The sequence below is a fragment of the Gekko japonicus genome, unplaced genomic scaffold (genome assembly GCF_001447785.1).
Source record: "Gekko japonicus isolate JY-2015 unplaced genomic scaffold, Gekko_japonicus_V1.1 scaffold158, whole genome shotgun sequence".
NCBI lineage: Eukaryota > Metazoa > Chordata > Lepidosauria > Squamata > Gekkonidae > Gekko > Gekko japonicus.
Genome location: NW_015170279.1, coordinates 1,294,009 through 1,311,821, shown reverse-complemented (window position 1 = coordinate 1,311,821; position 17,813 = coordinate 1,294,009). Strand labels below are relative to the sequence as shown.

Here is a 17,813-nt window from a genome sequence, read left to right as displayed (position 1 = left end):
TGTTCTCCTGTACATGTGAGGGAGACTCTAGACAAGTGTTCCCTCCCAGACTTATGCACAAGAGGCTGTGCATGCAGCATCTCAAAATCCCAAATGTCTTGTGTGTATTTGAGCTAATCTTCACTGTCCTGGAGTTTTCTTAAAAAGACACACACACAAAAAAAGTAATAGATTTCTGTCCGTTCTTTGTCAAATCCATTTTTAATATATGGACTTTTCAAGATCACACATTAGCCTCACCTTCTCTGTGCTGCTGCTTGTTGACTTCGCCCTACTCTGTACCCTTTGGGGAGTCCTATTGAGGTCTGTCAATTTGCCCTGTCCAATTTAACTTTGGAAACCTCTCTGGGAAGCACCAGTGTCCAGCGTTGGGATTCTAACTCAGAAAGACAGTGGGCACCCAAAGATGATACGAGGCCACCACTATCAGTCTACCATAATCCAGACTAGCACAATGTGCCACAAACACAAAAGCTAGAAATAGGGACAGAACCAGGAATTCTGCAATCTATTGAGTGGTGCATTGGTCGTCCGGTCCAACAGGGGGAGCTAGAGCAGAGATCTTATCTGATTTGTGGATGGAACTGAAAGTTCAGTAAATTGCAGAGGGAAGAGATGGGCAGAATGGTAGCCCTGGAAGAACTGAGAGGGGCAGGGTGCAGAGAAGGGGAATGTCACTCAACACAGAGATGTTATTTGATGTCACCACATCAAGTGATGCCATCTCTGTCCCTGGTTTTGCTCCCATTGCCAAACTGAGTGGTGGCAGGGGCTGGGACCACGAGTGTGGGAAATCACAGTAACCTCATAAGCCTGGGCTTAGATTCTTAGGTCTCTCAAAAGCGGAGCCACTGAAAGTATGCCGCTGTAGTCTTTGAATAATTCAAGCATTATTAAAACTCTCTGTGTATATACTATATTTTGCTTAAAATTTAAAAAAATTATTGGCTAAACATTGGGTTGGATTTTTGCTAAGTAAAGGGTATGGGGGGGATTTTTACCAGTTCCTCTCTTCCCCTTTAGACTTCTGACTCCTGTTAAGGAAAGAGACTGATATTCTGCTTTGTGAAATATATTTGCTGTTGCACACATACAATGGACTGTGCACACACAAACCCATAGGCTCAAAGAGAGCTGTACAAGTCACCTGTTGTGATATTACACATAGAAGGTGCATGCATAAGCCTTACACGTTAATAGGGTTTCTGTTACACAGCCACCAGCCTGGTGAAGGAAGCACACATCTCCATTGCTGTCAGCAAAATAACTTGAGAAGAAGCACCCCCATTGTTGAACTGTCTGCTGTCACGTATGCTGCATCTCTGCTTTATATCTACATTGGCATCTCCTGTCAGAAGGACATTTTATGACCAGAGGAATGGCCGAGCTTCATCTGCACTTCAAGGAGGTTCCTTGACGCCAAGTTTCACACTTGCCCAGATGCCATCCTTTGAGTTAGATCTAAGGTTACAATATTGGCCACCCCTCTAGGTAGCCACCCCTCACTACATGCAACCAATAGGAGTAGTCTTGGGACGGACTAACGGGTAGGTGGGTCAAGAGGTTGGCACAGTTGCCACCCACCCAAAGAACCACCTATAAAAGGTGAGGACCAGTCGCCTGGCTTTTGCTAGCCGCAATCCCCGCAACACCCCCTGTCTGCTTTAACTCCCCTTTTGTCCAGCTTGCTATACCCAAACCCTTGCCTCTACTTGATCTCTTGAAGTGCAGTCAAGAGACCCACACGTGCTGGCTGGTTCTAGCTGTGTGTTAAACTTCCCTAGAGTTCTATTTCTCCCCATCCATTCTTCATTGGAACGAACAAGGCTTCAGGACAGATAAGTATCACTCACCATCACCCTACCTGCTAATGCAAACGTGCTAATTTTAATACTGTATTTCTAAGGAACTTGATTGAATGTGTGAGAGCATCAGTATTGTTTGTATGTGATTTATATTCTTAAGTAAAAGACATTCATATTTTAGCAACACCAGCCTCGACTCCTTTTACTGGTAACCCTTTGGTGGGAACTGGACCTTGGTAGGCACTGGCAAGAACCCATCTAAATTGCCAATTGCTGTAGCTAAAGCAATTCGGCTAACACTCCCTCCTTAGGAACAGCATTTGGGGGAACATTTCAGGCTTCAGTGGGATGAGGGAGGCCACGAAGTCCCATGTGCCAGTGGAAATTACTGCTGGATTAATCCCATTTCTAACTAATTTAGTTAAAGGGAGAGGGAAGGTTAAATACTGAGAAGTGAACACGAGTAAAAGACTAACTAGCACATATTAATAGCATTAAATGGATAATAACTAGGTAGGCTGAGGCGAGCCCATCTTTAAAAAAAAAACAACTAGGTCCACCTTCAATTAAGCCCCTGCCCTATGCTCTGTACATTACATGGTATGCTAAATAAGCATTAATATGTTCAACAGCATAAGTCTGCATAACTATCCCACCCTAATCCAATTCCCATAGAATGGCATTTCTTCATGAGCATTTCACAGATTTCCCCCTCAGTTCAGGTTAAGAGCACTTTGCTGTGAGCAAGTCCCTTCCTCAAAATTTGAGGTTCTTCTCTTGGTAGGGTTGCCACTTCCGGGTTGGGAAATTCCTGGAGATTTGGGGAAGAGGCTGTTTTGGCTTCCCAGTCTGCGTATTGCCAGGAGTCCAGTGTTCCCTCTAAACTGAGTTAGTGTGAGCTAGTTCACAGTTTTTTAGCTTCCGGCTCACGCATTTTTGTCTTGGCTCAGGAAGGATGGCTCCAGATCAAACTAAGTGATGCAGTGGCCGAATCATTCGCTCACAAAGTAGAATATTTGCTCACAAGACTCCACAGGCCAGAGGGAGCATTGCATGAGTCTCTGCAACTTTCCGTTTAAGAATGAAAAGCTTGGTGGCTCGACTGATGTTCGGAGTACTGAACTTGAATGAGCACACCTAGAATCTCCAGACTACAGGAATCAGTTCCCCTGGAGGCAGTAGCAGTTTCAGAGGGTGGACTCTGTGCCATCGCAACCCTTTTGAGCACCCTCCCCCAAACTCTCCCCTTGCCAGGCACCACCACTCTAGGGATGTACCCAGCCAGACTTGGCAACCCTCATCAATGTCCTCGATGACCTGTTACCATCCCAGGCACCATGTTTAGTGCCAGGTGAAGTTTCCAAACCAGAGACAGCCTCACAGTAATCTACGCTGGATGTTACCAAGGCATGGATCGTAGTGGCTACGTTAGCTGACCTTGCGGCACGTGCCACTCCTTTGAGTTTGCCACATAGTTCCATTTATACGAGAACTGCAAACTTTAATTAGTTGAGTTGATAGATTAATCAAACAAAGCTTTAGCTGATTATTCAGCGAAGGTCGGTTTTAATTGGTGACCGGGAAACATAATCAATGGAGCCGCACGTTAAATTCGCTCTTGTTTGTTTGGCGGAGCTTTTGGATGCGTTACCGAGATAGGAAATTAAAAGTACTCAGGCTGATCTTCCTTCCTAATAACCAGTCTTATCTTTTGCTCTTTAAATGGTAAGTTATCTTAAATGTCCCTCATTCCCCAAAAGGCATCAAAAGAGTAGCAACCAGAAAAAGACAGGGACCCTTGGGAGCGCCTGCATCCTTCATTTGCACACACAGTCCTACCTGCTGAGCAGTCTCGCCCTTGGTAGCCGTCCTCACAGGAACACAGTCCCTCTTGGCAGAATCCACGCCCGCTGCAGGCATTGAGGCACCTCAGCTGCCCGCAGTCTTCTCCCACATAGCCCTCCTGGCAGATACACGTCCCATTGGCACAGCTTCCTTTCCCTGAACAGTCCCCAGGGCACCTCAGCTCGCTGCAGTCTTCTCCGGCAAAGCCTTCTTCGCAGATGCATTCTCCGTCCATGCAGAGTCCCCGGGAGCTGCAGTCGGTTGGGCAGCGGGCCTCCGAACAGTCTTCCCCGCCATAATCGCTGTCGCAAATGCACTGGCCGTCCACGCACACACCCCGGCTCGAGCAGCCCATGGGGCAGAGAGGCTCTGAGCAATTCTTCCCAGCCCAGCCTTCGTTGCAGACACAGCCGCAGGATTCCAGGCTGAAGTTGCCATGGCCACTGCAATGAGGGAAGAAATCCAACTGTCCTGGAAGAATGGAGAATGTCATTGTTGAGAACGCACAGGGTTCGGCTCATGTATTGTTTCAGAAATCGGCACAACAATTCGGTCAAACCAGCCGCTGTTGTTATCCAGGTGGGGCTAAGTGACAGTAGCTTATTCAAGGCCAGGAGTGAAAGCAGGGCTTTTTTTGTAGAGAAACCCCAGGAGGAACTCATTAGCATAATAGGTCACACCCAATAGCAGGAACTCATTAGCATAATAGACCACACCCCTGACAGCACCACTCATTAGCATATTAGGCTGCACCCACATGTTACCAGAAGTGTGGTCATCCAGCCACACCAACCTTTTGCTTCTTATTCTGTTTACCTTGTTTGTTGTCAAAACCCAGGGCTTTTTTTGTAGCAGGAACTCCTTTGCATGTTAGGCCACACACCCCTAATGTAGCCAATCCTAATGAGTTTCTGCTGTAGGGTGTGGTCTATTATGCTAATGAGTTCCTGCTGGGCGTGGCCAACTCAGGAGCCAGCCGGAACTCGGTTCCTGTGCGTTCCTGCCCAAAAATAGCCCTGGGTGGAATGAGCTCCCGGAGGAGATCCGGGCCCTGCGGGACCTGATGCAGTTCCGCAGGGCTTGTAAGATGGAGCTCTTCCACCAGGCTTTTGATTAGGGGTCGCCGCCGCCCCCCCGTTTTACAACCATCATTGGGGGGGGAGGCCCTAGGAAGGAAGAAAGAAACATCTGAAAGAAACATCTGAATTCAACATCTGATATTGAGGACACGAAATGCCTACCGGGGTTGTTTGGATGTGGTCATCTCTCTGAGGTTTGAGAGCTGAGGATTTTGAGCACTTTATTTTACCGAGACGGTTTTAAATTGTATAATATGTTTTAAGTTATTTTCTGCCAAAGGTCAGGTACTGAGTTTGTGCCTGCTTGTCTGTCTTTCTATCTCTGGTTCCACATACGGTTTCAGGAAGGGCTGTGGCTCAGCGGAAGAGCCTGTGTTTCGCATGCAGAAGGTCCCATGTTCAATCCCCACCACCTGAAAAGGATCTGGGAGTTGGTGATGTGAAAGAGCTCTGCCTGAGACCCTGGGGAGCTGCTGCCAGTCTGAGTAGACTACCCTGACCTTGACGGACCGATGCTCTGATTCTGTATAAGGCAGCATCATTTCGGCTCACACAGGCACAGGCTTGCATGGTTTCCCCATTGCTGGTGCAGCTGCTGATAAAGTGCAGAGGCAATGGGCTTTCACATGGCAGCTGCTGATAAAGTGCAGAGGCAATGGGCTTTCACATCCTCACGATTACCCTGCCCCAGTCCCCCCCCCCCCCAAACCAGGGCTTTTGCAATTTTTTTTTTAAACCTGGCACTACAAAATTCTTGTATCACTATAATGTTATACCAATATGAAGATGGGTAGCTGTGTTAGTCTGTCTATAGCAGCAGAAAAGAGTCCAGTAGCACCTTAAAGCAGGGGTGTCAAACATGCGGCCCGGGGGCCAAATCAGGCCCCCGGAGGGCTTCTATCAGGCCCACAGTGGAACTGGCCATCTCCTGCTTCCAGTTCTGCTGCAGCTGCTGCATCATAGCTTGCTTCGCCAGACTCTCTTAATCACTCAGCCATTTCATGTTTTAACCTGGGTCCTAGACGCAGAACTCTGAGCATGAGATTTCTGTGGTGAATGTCAATAAATCAAAAGTAGGTTTGCTGCTTACAGATACACACTTGAACAGCGTACTCAAGATTGCAACAGCACAGACGTTTTGATGCAACAATTCAGGGCAAGAGGTGTCAGTTATCAGATACTGTTAAATAAACAAAATATTGCAAGAGTGATAACGTTTTAAGCATGTTTTTATTTTAAGTAAAAAAAAAACCCCTTTGTGTTTGTGTCCTTTATAAAGTTTATAACTCCGCTACCTGGCATTACATTTTATGACACACATGGCCTAGCCCAACAAGGTCTCATTTATGTCAGATCCAGCCCTCATAACAAATGTTCGACCCCCCTGCCTTAAAGACTCACAAAATTTGTGGCAGGGCATGAGCTTTCGGGAGACGCTGCTCACTTCTTCCAGTAAGCTCATACCCTGCCACAAACTTTGGGGAATTTCAGACAGGCGCTATGTCCCGGTAGGGAACCGATTCTCAACCGGGTTGTGGTCTGTCATTTCAGACAGAACCCGGTTAGGAATCGGTTCCCTACCGGGATCTAAGTGGCATTTCAGACACAGAAGCCTCTCTTCCGTATAGGAACTGGGAGGGAAGCGATTTACCTGTCAACCGCTTCCGAGAAGTCTCCCGTTCCCTCTCCCGGTTCCGATACGCTTGTTTCCCGCCTTTTTTCGCCCGCGTGGGAACCGCTAAGGATTCGCATTCCAATGGGATTGTTATTGCGACCATTTGAGGTTCTGGTATAGCGATATATCGATATATCGCTATAAGCCGAACCTTTTTTTAAAAAAAAACCGATCGCCCGCGCGGGAAGAAAACGGCGGGAAAACGAAGCGGTGCGTGTGTGAAACGCCGAACCGCTTGTGAATCGGCTCCTTTCCGGTAGGGGCAAGCCGTGTGTGAAACGGCAGCCCTGTACCGGTTCATCTGAAAACGGAAGACTCCCGGTTTGAAACCGGGAGAAAACTGGTAATGTGAAATTCCCCTTTGTTATACCAATATGTATGCCAGGTTCTCTGAATCTGCAGCGTTCCTTTTAAAAAGCAAGCGTCTAGCCTTTTCCACTGCAGAGATATGTTTTCCCCCTTGCAACAGAAAGGACTGGAGACCAAAGTCCAATACCTCCTACCTGTGGCTGTTCTGAGTTTTTAAGTCTTGCTCGCACACACTCTCTATCACAGTAATGATTACACATAATCAATACTCGAGGCAATTCACAATAATAAGGATATCAGGGCTGGGTTGAATGGGTTGCAGTGAAAGGCGCCATTTCAGGTGGAATGAATATTTCCCTGGAAGAACAGCATTCTCTTGTTATATCACTATTTATTACTTGATATTTATAGAGACTCAGGTGCATTGCTGTATTAATGTACGTGTATTGTGTAGGCTTTATTGCCATGTTTTACTTCTGTATTAATATTTTTCATAAATGTAAATATAACGATGTTATTTACGTATACATAATATATTTTTTTTAAAAAGAGCAGCTCTCCCTTAGAAAGCCAATCACTGCAAAATTGCAGTCCCTCCTTTTCTTGGTAAAGTTGGCAGGAAGCCGTGTGTGCGTGTGGTGCGTGGAATCACACCAGAGACTACCTCCCACTTTAAAGACTGTGAACATTTCCCCGGCTCTATACATGCCTCCGTGAAATCGACTGCCCCAACGGGCCCCTCATGTCATAGGGGACAAAAGTTTCACAAAAAAGAAGCCTGTGTTTTTGTTCAGTTCTAAAAATATAGAAAATGGGGTGGGACCCCCCACAGCTTCTGCAGTCAAAATCCAATTACATACATCCAATATAGTGAGATTGGAATTGCGTGGAGGGATTGGCCCTACTCTAGATTTTTTCAGTAACAGCTTGCATACTGTATGGCATTTTACAAATGGAAGTAACACCTTTATTTTCACAGTGAGGGTTACATTGGTGAAAGCTCTTTTTTTTTTTTTGCTCCGTCCATTCATTCTACAGTAGCCAGCCCTGGACTGGTTTCTGAAGAAGAACATGCATGTACACTGGCCTTGAGGCTTTAATTTTTATTTTTTTTGAAAGTACGTTTAATAGAATGTCTAATTTAGCAATAGAGCTGGTTGTACTTATTATAACAACCCAGGCGCAATCAGCAATATTTGGATAGATAGCTGTGTGGAGAGACGAAAGGGAAGTCCCCAGGCTCGCACATCAAGGGTGTATACTCTTAAACACAGTTCTTTTTAAAAAAGGCATCATCAAAATCTCCACAAATTCTAGATACAATGTAGAAAGTGACGGAACAAAGACAGGTACCTGAGAACTTGGACTATCACTGAAACATAGAGGACATTGGAATGCTTGTGGCTGCCAACATTCTGTTCATTTTGACCTGCAGGTCTCCACTGCAGTTCCAACCTTGGGCTTCTACCCAACTGACTATGCTAGTCAGGTGAATGGGTCCCTGCTGTTCAGTGAATTTCCGCAGCCATCAAAGATACATCTGGAAACAGCAGAGCAGCCACTCTCCACCAAACTCTTTTGTTCTTTACATACAAATTTGAAACGTCAGAATACTTTCCCAGATTGAGATGAAAAGGAAAGCAGGTTGATTTTCAAAATATCATTAAGATGAGGAGAGCAATTTGATGATGTTCCTGAAGTCCTAGTTCTAGAACAGGGCTCCCCAACTCTGTTAAGCCTGTGGGCACTTTTGGAATTTTAGAACAGGTAGCGGGTGCAACCACTAAATGTCTGCCATAGAAGCCTATAGCCAACCACAAAATTTGCCATGGGGGTTTGGACCAATCACAGAGTGGTTAGAGGTTTCAGGCTAAGTGTCCTCCTAGCAGCTGGTTCCAAATAGGTGTTCCCTGCAGACACAAGGGGTTTTTCCACATTTTCATTTTTGTTGCTGTTGTGTCCCTATTGCTTTGGGTTTTTTCACCCTGTTCTGAGTGTGTTTTGCTACCTCTAGTGGTTGATTCGATATTACATCGCTGTACGTCTGGCATATCTCCCTGCAGATTTAAACTGCAAGTTTTTAAGCCAGACATACAGTGATGTAATATCAAATCAACCACCAGAGGGAGCAAAACATGGGCAGAAAAGAAAAAAAGCCAAAGCAATAAGGACACACAAGGAATGAAAATGAGAATGCAGAAGAGCCCCAGGTGATGCTTTCTGAGCTCTTCTGAAGCCAGGATCTGTGGGAGAAGGAAGTAGGCACCAGGAAACACATGGGTGGGCTCCATGACACCTCTGAGTGCCACAATTGGGGATCACTGTTCTAGAAACTTGTACCCTTTGATTTTTATGCCTATCGGCATTTGAAAACTTCACCAGAAATCCAGCCACCTACTTCTTGCAGTCACCACCTGCTGTCCTCACTGCTATGACTCAGAATGAAAGCAAGAAAATTCAGAAAAATATATACAACAAGCAAAACATTAGGATCTTACAAATTCTGCTTGCAAGACCTTTGATCGAAGCTGTCAATCTCTTTAGGTTTAGTAAAGTTCACCTTGACTTGGAATGGGGCTGTGATCTTACAGAAAGCTCTAATTTGATCTAGCAGCTGTGGTTCTGCAGGACTTATTTGAATTGGCTGGCCTGTGAACTGAACTGATTTGTCACAGGATGCTCAGCTCCTGAACGTTTTTATTTTATTTTATTTTCCCTAAGATTTGTTATGTTTAAAACTTTTATGGCAGAAACATGTTAGGTATTTCCTGCCTGACTGGCAGGACACCTAATGAAGCTGATTTAAAAAGCAAAAAAACAAAACAAAAAACAAAACAAAACAAAATTAAACCAGAGAATAAAGGAGGATGAGGATGTTCAGGCTATTTTCACAGCTTGGAACTTTTATACTGCTGTCCTTATGACCCTGATTACAGCTCTTTGAGGCTTTGGCAGAGTTAAACATCGATTTCACTGGCATGAGTTAAATTCATTTATCTGATAAAGACTGCAACCATATGGGGTGAGCAGGTGTTGTTACCAAAGGCAGTCGGGAGAAGATATCAACAGCCTCTGAATTTAGGCTTAATGGAGTCTGTGACAGTCAGCCCAAGAGCTTAGCATCGGGAGCTCCAGATGAAATGATTTTCACATAAAATATGCCAGTCTTACCATGACTGGCAGCTGTCACATTGGCCAATATTTCGAAGGTGGCATTGTTTCACTCTTGGTATCCTACCCAATCTATCCTTCTATCTGTATTCTTTCTCTTTCAGTCAAAAAAGTATATATAAGAAAAAATTGATGAACTTCTTGGCCTAGCAAATAACAGCTAAGGTGGCCTTGTCTCCAGAGTCTTGAATCCTAGAAACTAGGAAATAAGTAACTGGCAGACTGGGAGTGGAATCTGGTGGCACAGGGACGGTGTTCAGCTATGTCTGCTGGAGGCAGCAGATAGTCCCACTGTTAAGTAAAGTTTGTTTGCTTCACACTTCAGTGGCACCAAATTTGAAGATGTACACGAGCAAAGGCTGTACCACAGGTTCCAAATCTTTTTCAGCCTGTGGGCACTGTGCTGGTGCCAGTCACAAAATGTTGGGAGGTTCCAAGCCAAGTGTTCTCCTATGATGTAGGCTACTATTTCTGAGTGGATGCTCCCTACAAACAGAAAGGTGAGCATCCTGGGTTTCTTCTGAAGCACTTCCTACTCAAATGAGGTGGAGAAAGCCACCTCTTAGATTTTGGGAGGAAATGATTTGACAAAGAAGTAAATGGGTTCCAGGAAACACATCATCACACACCATGATGTCCACAGAGACCACTGGACTCCCCTGTCTGTAACAGAGAAAGGGGCCCCATCATTCTCTGTTCCAAAATGGGTGATATTGACATGGTGGGTTGTCAGATCAAAGGACTCCAGCAAAGGTGGATATAGAATTCTGCATCTACAAGTAACCCTGCTGGATGTCTCCGTTGTGTAACAGCAAGTCAAAGAGGCAAGCAGAAACTCTTTCAAGAAACTACCCCCTGTGAGTATTAAAGGGCTGGCCTGCCACTCACTCAGCCCTGTTCATTTCGGACACCCCTCCCTTTATTTCATTTTTTAAAAAACTTTGTTGACTTGTTATGTTTTTCTTGTCATGTCTTTATGATGGTTTCAGGCATTGGGCTGGATCCATTTGGAGGGAGGCTATGCCTTCATGCCCGCCTCCCCTGGTGGGGACCCCCTTAAGAGGTCTTAGGGGTTAAGCCTTATAATGGCATGCCCGGCTTGGGGGTGGTTGCCTGGCTCCACTCCCAGGTGGCAAGTGTTCCACGCAGAGACTTGTGCCTTTGTGGATCCACTGGTTTGTTACTCCAGGTTTCCCCAGCAGGCAAGCTGGGGGTGGTGTTTATCGGCCGACAGACGGGTCGCCCAATGTGTTGGATCCTGCCCTATGCTGGGCCAATGCTTCATTTTGCCGCAATCAATACAGCTATGGCCTGTTTTGCTCCAACTAGGTACTCTGTGTGTTTATTGTTTCATTCCGTCCTTCCTTCTTCATCGGCGGCCCCTATCTGCCCTTAAAATTGCAAACTATCCCTCTGATATGACATTCCCTCAGGTGTAAAATATTTTTTTACGCTCTGCCTCTACTTCACGAGACTGAGATTCGCTATATCAACAAACCCTTTTTCAAAACCCATCTTTATTACAGCAGCATGCTGTTTCTTTGGTTTTGAAAAACCGACTTGTAGAGATGACCAACTGAACCGTGTCTTTTGAAAGTTTTTAGTCTGATGAAAGGCTTAAAGGCTTGCCGCTTTGTTATTCAGAGGAAAAACAGTGTGGATATTTTCCTGCTTTTTAAATAAGGTTTTTTGTTGACACCATTTGTACTGCTGAAGATATCCCCCAAGGTGCTCTTTTTTTAAAAGGCCTTTTGATTTCCACGGGCACTAAGGGTGTGATCCTATTATACATGTACAAGCTCCACGAGGTTCATTGAGATCTGTGCACATTTAATTGAGCACAGAATGGCAGCTTGAAAGAAAAAGGGAGTGCTTTACTTCTGAATATACTACTTTCAGCCATAAGATCTCTTTGGAAACTGTCAGAAAAATGACCTCGGTCTATTTTTAAACTGCTACAGAGAAAATAGTGTATCTTTGTTATCTTTCTTATCATAAGTGCTCTCTGCTCTTAAGTAGAGGTCAGTGAGTCTCACCCTTCAGTTTTTGGGACTGAGTTCATTCTTTAAAGAAAATTTTGTTCTTCAAAGGCTCAGAAAGACCCCGGCTATTAAAAATCAAGAGAAGGGAAACTCTGTCTCTTCCCTTTTCCCTGAGGAGACTTGGAAGCCTCCTCAGTCATTTTTATGTACCACCCTGCCTGCATTCCTTTCCCTTAAACTTTACTTCCAGCATTGGGTATGAATGAACTGTTCCTGGCTTCATTGGGCCTAAACCCTTACTGAGAGTGTCAAACCAGATGAGATGCAATTCCCAGCTTCTGAGGTGGACTATATGGAATTACATCCCTGCTAAGTTCTCTCACCTCCCCACACCTTAGCCTCCCCAGGAACAGCCCCCATATCTCCAAGAATCTGCCAATCCAGAGCTGGCAACCAGGGCCGGCTCCAGGTTTTCTTGTACACTAGGCAAGGCTACCTTCTGGCGCCCCCCCAACTATGCCCCCAATTAGGGGTTGCCAACCTCCAGGCGGGGCCTGGAGAGAAGGAAGACTTGTGTGCGGGGAGCCCAGGACTGGTGAAAGAAAGAAAGAATGCTTTGCACACAAAAGCTTTCGCTTCCAATGAAACTTTGTTGGCCTTAAAGGTTCCCCTGGGCTCAAGCTTTGTGCTTGAGCTCAGGGTTATTCCTGCACTCGAAAAGCTTCTCCCCCCAGAATCAAACTGAGCTGGCCTCCGAGGTGCCCACCAGCGCTCCCTCTAAGCTGTAGAGTCTTGTGGGCAAGAATTCCACTTGGTGCGCTCCTGGCATTAGGGTTGTGAGCGAGCCATTTGACTGCGGCATCACTTAGTTGGCTCTGGAGCCCTCCTTCCTGAGCCGAGGCAAAAACATGTGCACCGGGGGCTGAAAAATGGTGAGCTGCCTCACAGTCACGCAGCTTAGAGGAAACACTGGTAGCCCCCCCGCCCCCCGGGACTCCAGCTTCGCCCCGCTGCTGGTCTTGACCTGGCTGCCCCACCCGGAACTCTGCTGCCCCCTCCCCAGTTGTCCCTGAAGCTTGGGGGGGGGACGACAACGACTGGCTGCTGCTTCCTGCTGCTTCCGCCCATGAGGCAGCGGAGCTGGGAAGTGTCCGGGGACCAGCCAGCATTTTCACATTCCCCGGCACCCCCCCGCGCTTCAGAGCCTTGTGCTGCCCCTCCCAGCCCGCGCCGGAGCAAGGCTGCGGAGCCAGCTGCACCCTGCCTCAAGCAGCTGGCGGGAGGAGGCGCTGCCATCGGAAAGCCTATCAGCAGCCCCTGGCCCCAGCAGCAGTCCCCGTCCCCGACCCCCGCAGACCTCGCTCGCCTCGTGCCTCGACTCACCCGGGCCAGAAGAGGTGGTGGCTGGGGCCACTTGGCGTCCCCTGCGCGACCCCCGCCTCAGCCTCCACGGAGGCGCCTGTTGCTCCATGGCAGCCCCGACGGGCGGGTGGGTGAGGAAGGGAGCCTCATGGCTCCACCTGTTGGGCCAAGGGAAGGAGGGAGGGGAGGGGAGCGGTGGGAGAAGTGCTGCGGTGCTGCCCCGGAGGGGAGAGAGGAGAAGGCAGGCGGGCGGGGGGTGCCCCTCTGCCCTGCCTGCCGGGGCTCGGCGGATGGGACCATTGCAGGAGGAGGGCACCCCGCCCCCCCCACGCCAAAGGGATGCGTCTGCGTAGCTGGTCGGGGAAGGCAAGGCCGGGCGGGGCTCTCTGGTGGCCCGCCAGCCCCCTGGATGCATCCCTTGGGCGGGCGGGCGGGGGCGGGGGGCGCAGTTTGACGCCACTGAGGGCTGGCGCGCCCTAGGCCAGACACTAGCTGGCCTAGTGATAGAGCCGGCCCTGCTGGCAACCCTAGACATGAGGGAAGCCGTTTTTACTGCACCACGACCATTTTCCTGACTTGAAACATCCATGTAGATCTGCTGTTTGTCCTGTTGTATCATCTGCATGTTTTCCTCAGTAAGGTGAATGACAACCCTGTGGGGTTGTTTCAGGTTGAGGAAATGGCATACAGAGGCTTAAACCTCCCTCAGGTTGAGGAAATGGCATACAGAGGCTTAAACCTCCCTCCCCTCATGCTACAGTCCTAAATGTTCCCAACAGTCGAAAGAAAAAAGTGCTGGAAGTTTGGGGCACAGAACACGTTCTAAGAGAAAACATTTGGGGAGTTCTATTTTGACTGGCACTCCAGTTCTTTACTAAAAGCTTCGGAAGTGCTAATAAATTACAGCTCCCAGTGGTCTTTGTAGCAGGAAGTTAGTGTTCGTAAAGCTTCTAGGGTCTGAAGAAGGTTCAAGAAGCAATTTTTACTTTTTTATTTCGATCTTTGCTGCTTAAGTATTTTATAGAGTTTTTAAGTTTTATGTATGTCAATCAGGTACATTGTACCTTTTTGTTAGCCGCCCTGAGCCTGCTTGCGGGATGGGCGGGGTATAAATATAATAAATAAATAAATTAATTAAAAGGTAAGTTTGGGGGAAAGAGAAGGGGATGGACACTCAGAATGGGCAGAATTTCTTCACAACCCGAACTCTAATTCAAAGGGATTTTGGCTCCAATTGTAAAAATGAGGATGGCTCAAACTCCTTATTCCCGAACTGGAGGAGGGGAAACAATCCCTCAGGAAGGTTCTGGAAGACAACATCTTGCAGAGCCCTTATAAGCAGAGATACATCCTTCTATGTCCATTGAAATCAATGAGCTCAGAAAAGTGTAACAGTTCAGGCTGGCCCTGTATGACGACATCTTTAAACCATTTAAAATTCCTCCCATCTTTAAACTTGGACTTCCCAGGGCTCTGCCTCGATATCTGCCTCGATATGCCTAGAAACAGAGTTTCAAATATCCACTCATTTACACAGTTTACTTGGAAAACCACCCTTTTGTAGCTGAAAGTACCTCACAGGCAGGGCTATTTTTGGGCAGGAACGCACAGGAACGGAGTTCCGGCTGGCTTCAGAGTGGCCACGCCCACTACAGCCAAAACCTCTGTGTGCATGGCTACAATGGGAAGGCCTGGCGAGCGATCCCCCTCTGTGGTGGGTGGGCCGGGGGGGCCTGGAAAGATTGGGGAGGCATTTAAATGCCTCCCTGTGCCTTCCCTGGCCTGTCCAAGGACTGGCTTGCCCGGGTTCCCCGCAGCCGTGGGGCACCCAGGCAAGCCAAAGGAAGGCAGTTTAAACTGCCTCCCCTCCCAGGGTTGGCTTGTCAGGGCTTCCCACAGCCACGGGGCACCTGGGCAGGTCTTCACTTCAAGGGGGGGCTTGCCTGGGCTCCCCACAGCTGTGGGGCGCCCGGGCAAGCCAAGAGAAGGCATGGGGTGTGGCCTAATATGCTAATGTGTTTCTGCTGTTGGGTGTGCCCTATTATGCTAATGAGTCCCTGCTGGGCTTTTTCTTACAAAAAAGCCCTGCTCACAGGGCTGTTATGAGGACAACATGAGGCAACCCTATGTATATTGACTTGAGCTCCATTGTCTGAGTACAATGTGATGCTATGATGTGATAACATTCAGTTCAGGGGGGAGGGAGAGCGAGATCCTTGCACAGTGCCCTCAGTCATTCTCTGCCTATAAACGTCTCCAAAATAGAACTCCTTCATCATCGTCCTTAGCAGGGAAATACCAAGCTCTCAGTTGGGGACAGCTTGTACCTTCCAGGTCGGGGAGTCAGTTGCCTGCTTTTGAGGCAAACCCCCTCTGAAGCACCCCCCATTCCCCACTGGTTCTCAAACCAGCAGAGGGGGGGGGGGGGAAATAGGAGGAAGGATGTCATCGACATGTCTGACTCTCTAGGATTTTGCTCATCTATAGAGATTGGGCAAATCCTAGATCCTCAGTGATGCCACTTCTAAATTTTTGCCCGGTGATATCGATGCATCAGTGGCATCCTTTCCCCCCAATGACCTGTCCCCAAAGTCACCGGGGAGCTCCAGGTGTGTACTTGGTGACCCTGTTTCTAGGAGTCATGCGCTAGCTCCATTTTGGATTTGATGACTATATGTAGAGAGAAAATATGAAATATCCACTTTTTCTGTTGCCCAAGGCTGTCTGAAGAGTTCTAGACCAAGGAGTCTAGCTTCAGTTTCCCCACATAAGACCTTTACAGACCTTACAGACATACTTGGAGCCTACCAGTCACACTTATCAGGAACATGTATTACCCTCAATCCTCCTGATCTGCACACTCACTATGTTGTGTGAACAGGAGCAATCTGTGTATTTGCCATGTACATACAGCTTTAGTACATGCGAATTGACCACTGGACTTTTCTAGGTTTGGGTAAATGTTTTGTGGATGTTACCCTGAACATCTTCCCATTCTACAAGAACCTGCAATATGGAACACCCTTTGCATGCCCAGTGGTCTGAAAGAACATCATTTCAGGGTCACTGACTAATGTTTCCTTCCTCCTGGTCCCATAACGGCCACTATGTTTCAGCTCTTGTAGGGGCAGGAAGGCGGGATATCAATTTCATAAATAAATAAATAAAATGTCAGCAGTTTGTGCTGGTTAAAGGAATAAAATATGGCCTACCAACCAATCCTAACCACATTTAGGTCTGTTTGCTTCTTCCATGTCTTGACTCTCTGCCCCCCCAATAAAGATTTCTAAACTTGGTCAACAGACTGATCCCTCCAAACAAGATGCAATACATATCTGAAAAAGAACAGGACAATAGAAAACAGGGTCCCACATTAAGCGTGTACCAACAGTTTCCCAAAAGGATATAGATAGCCCACATTTGGACCCTTCTCCACGGTTTCTGGACTATTCTTTCTGGAAAGAACATCAGCAAGGATGTTTTGGATGTATCTGGTTTTTTAAAAAATTAGATGTGAGTCCCACAGTAGGGTTTTAGGCCAATGAGGGTCTCAGTTCTGCAACGGTTGAAAACATCCCTGGAAACCTGGAGGCACAGTGGAGACGTCTGCCTATCCAAGCCCTAAGCAGACGACTTCAAGTTCATTCTTCTGTCCTTTGAAACCTCTTAGCCCCCAGAAAGACCTCATGGCATTGGTTACTACCTGTGGCTGCACTTTCTTGACAGCAATTGGAGTTGCATTGGTCCCGGAGCACGGACACCTCCCTCTCCAGCATCTCAATCCTACTCAGCAGCTCTTGGATGTCACGGGAAGAGGCGGCACACTTGCAAGTCTGTTTGGGGAGGTTTATCCTGTGGGTGAAGGTGACCTGGCTCTCACTGTCCGAGGTCTGCTCGGTGTATTCCGTCATCCGGTCATCCTCCGAACTCACCTCCGGGTCAGAGGAAGCCTCTAGAGATGTTGAGCAGAGGCTGTCCAGAGGCACATTTATGTTGTATATGTGACTGAAGACCATAGGCTGCTCTTTGACAGGGGACGTGTAGTTGGCATAGCTGCCTTCCTCATCAGAGACCTGTCTTTTGACTCTCTCTGTTGTCACTTCTAGCCGGCATTCAAAGGGTCTGAAGATTGATCCCAGCAGCATCAAGTTGAGACCAACCAGGACATTCCGTAGAACTACATTTTCGCCATCGGCCCCCATTTTCTTGGGATGGACGAGAAGCTTCTACGCCAGCCTTGGACAGAGGAGTGTGCGATAACCTGAAACGAAGAACAGAAGATGTATTTATGATGTCAGCGTTTGACGGAGATCCTAGGGGGATCTGATAAAAGTGGTGGACGGTCCAAAAGTTGCAAGAGCTAAGTTAAAACAAAACCAAAAAAACAAAAAGCTACCATCCATTTCCAATTCAATTATAAAGTCTGGAGAGATAAATGGCAACAGAATTTGTGTATCCCACTTGGAGCAATGTATTATCAGCAAATTACTACTCGCTCCTACAACTACTAATCAGTTATATTGCTATTCCAATTTGCCAAGTTGTTTATGGTCTTGCGGTCCTAAACAAAAATAGCACCCTTCTC

The 17,813-nt window shown here is 47.2% G+C and overlaps 1 protein-coding gene across 1 annotated transcript in view; it reads right to left on the bottom strand.

The window, feature by feature from the left end:
- Positions 1–17,430, bottom strand: part of TNR (tenascin R) — a 138,593-nt gene extending 121,163 nt beyond the window's left edge. Inside the window, exons 1-2 of the mRNA XM_015417743.1 lie at positions 16,932–17,430; positions 3,645–4,121 (exon numbers count right to left, since the gene is read on the bottom strand). Coding sequence (XP_015273229.1) covers positions 3,645–4,121; positions 16,932–17,430 — 976 coding nt within the window. The remainder of the gene's footprint in view (positions 1–3,644; positions 4,122–16,931) is intronic.
- Positions 17,431–17,813: the final 383 nt, after the last annotated feature.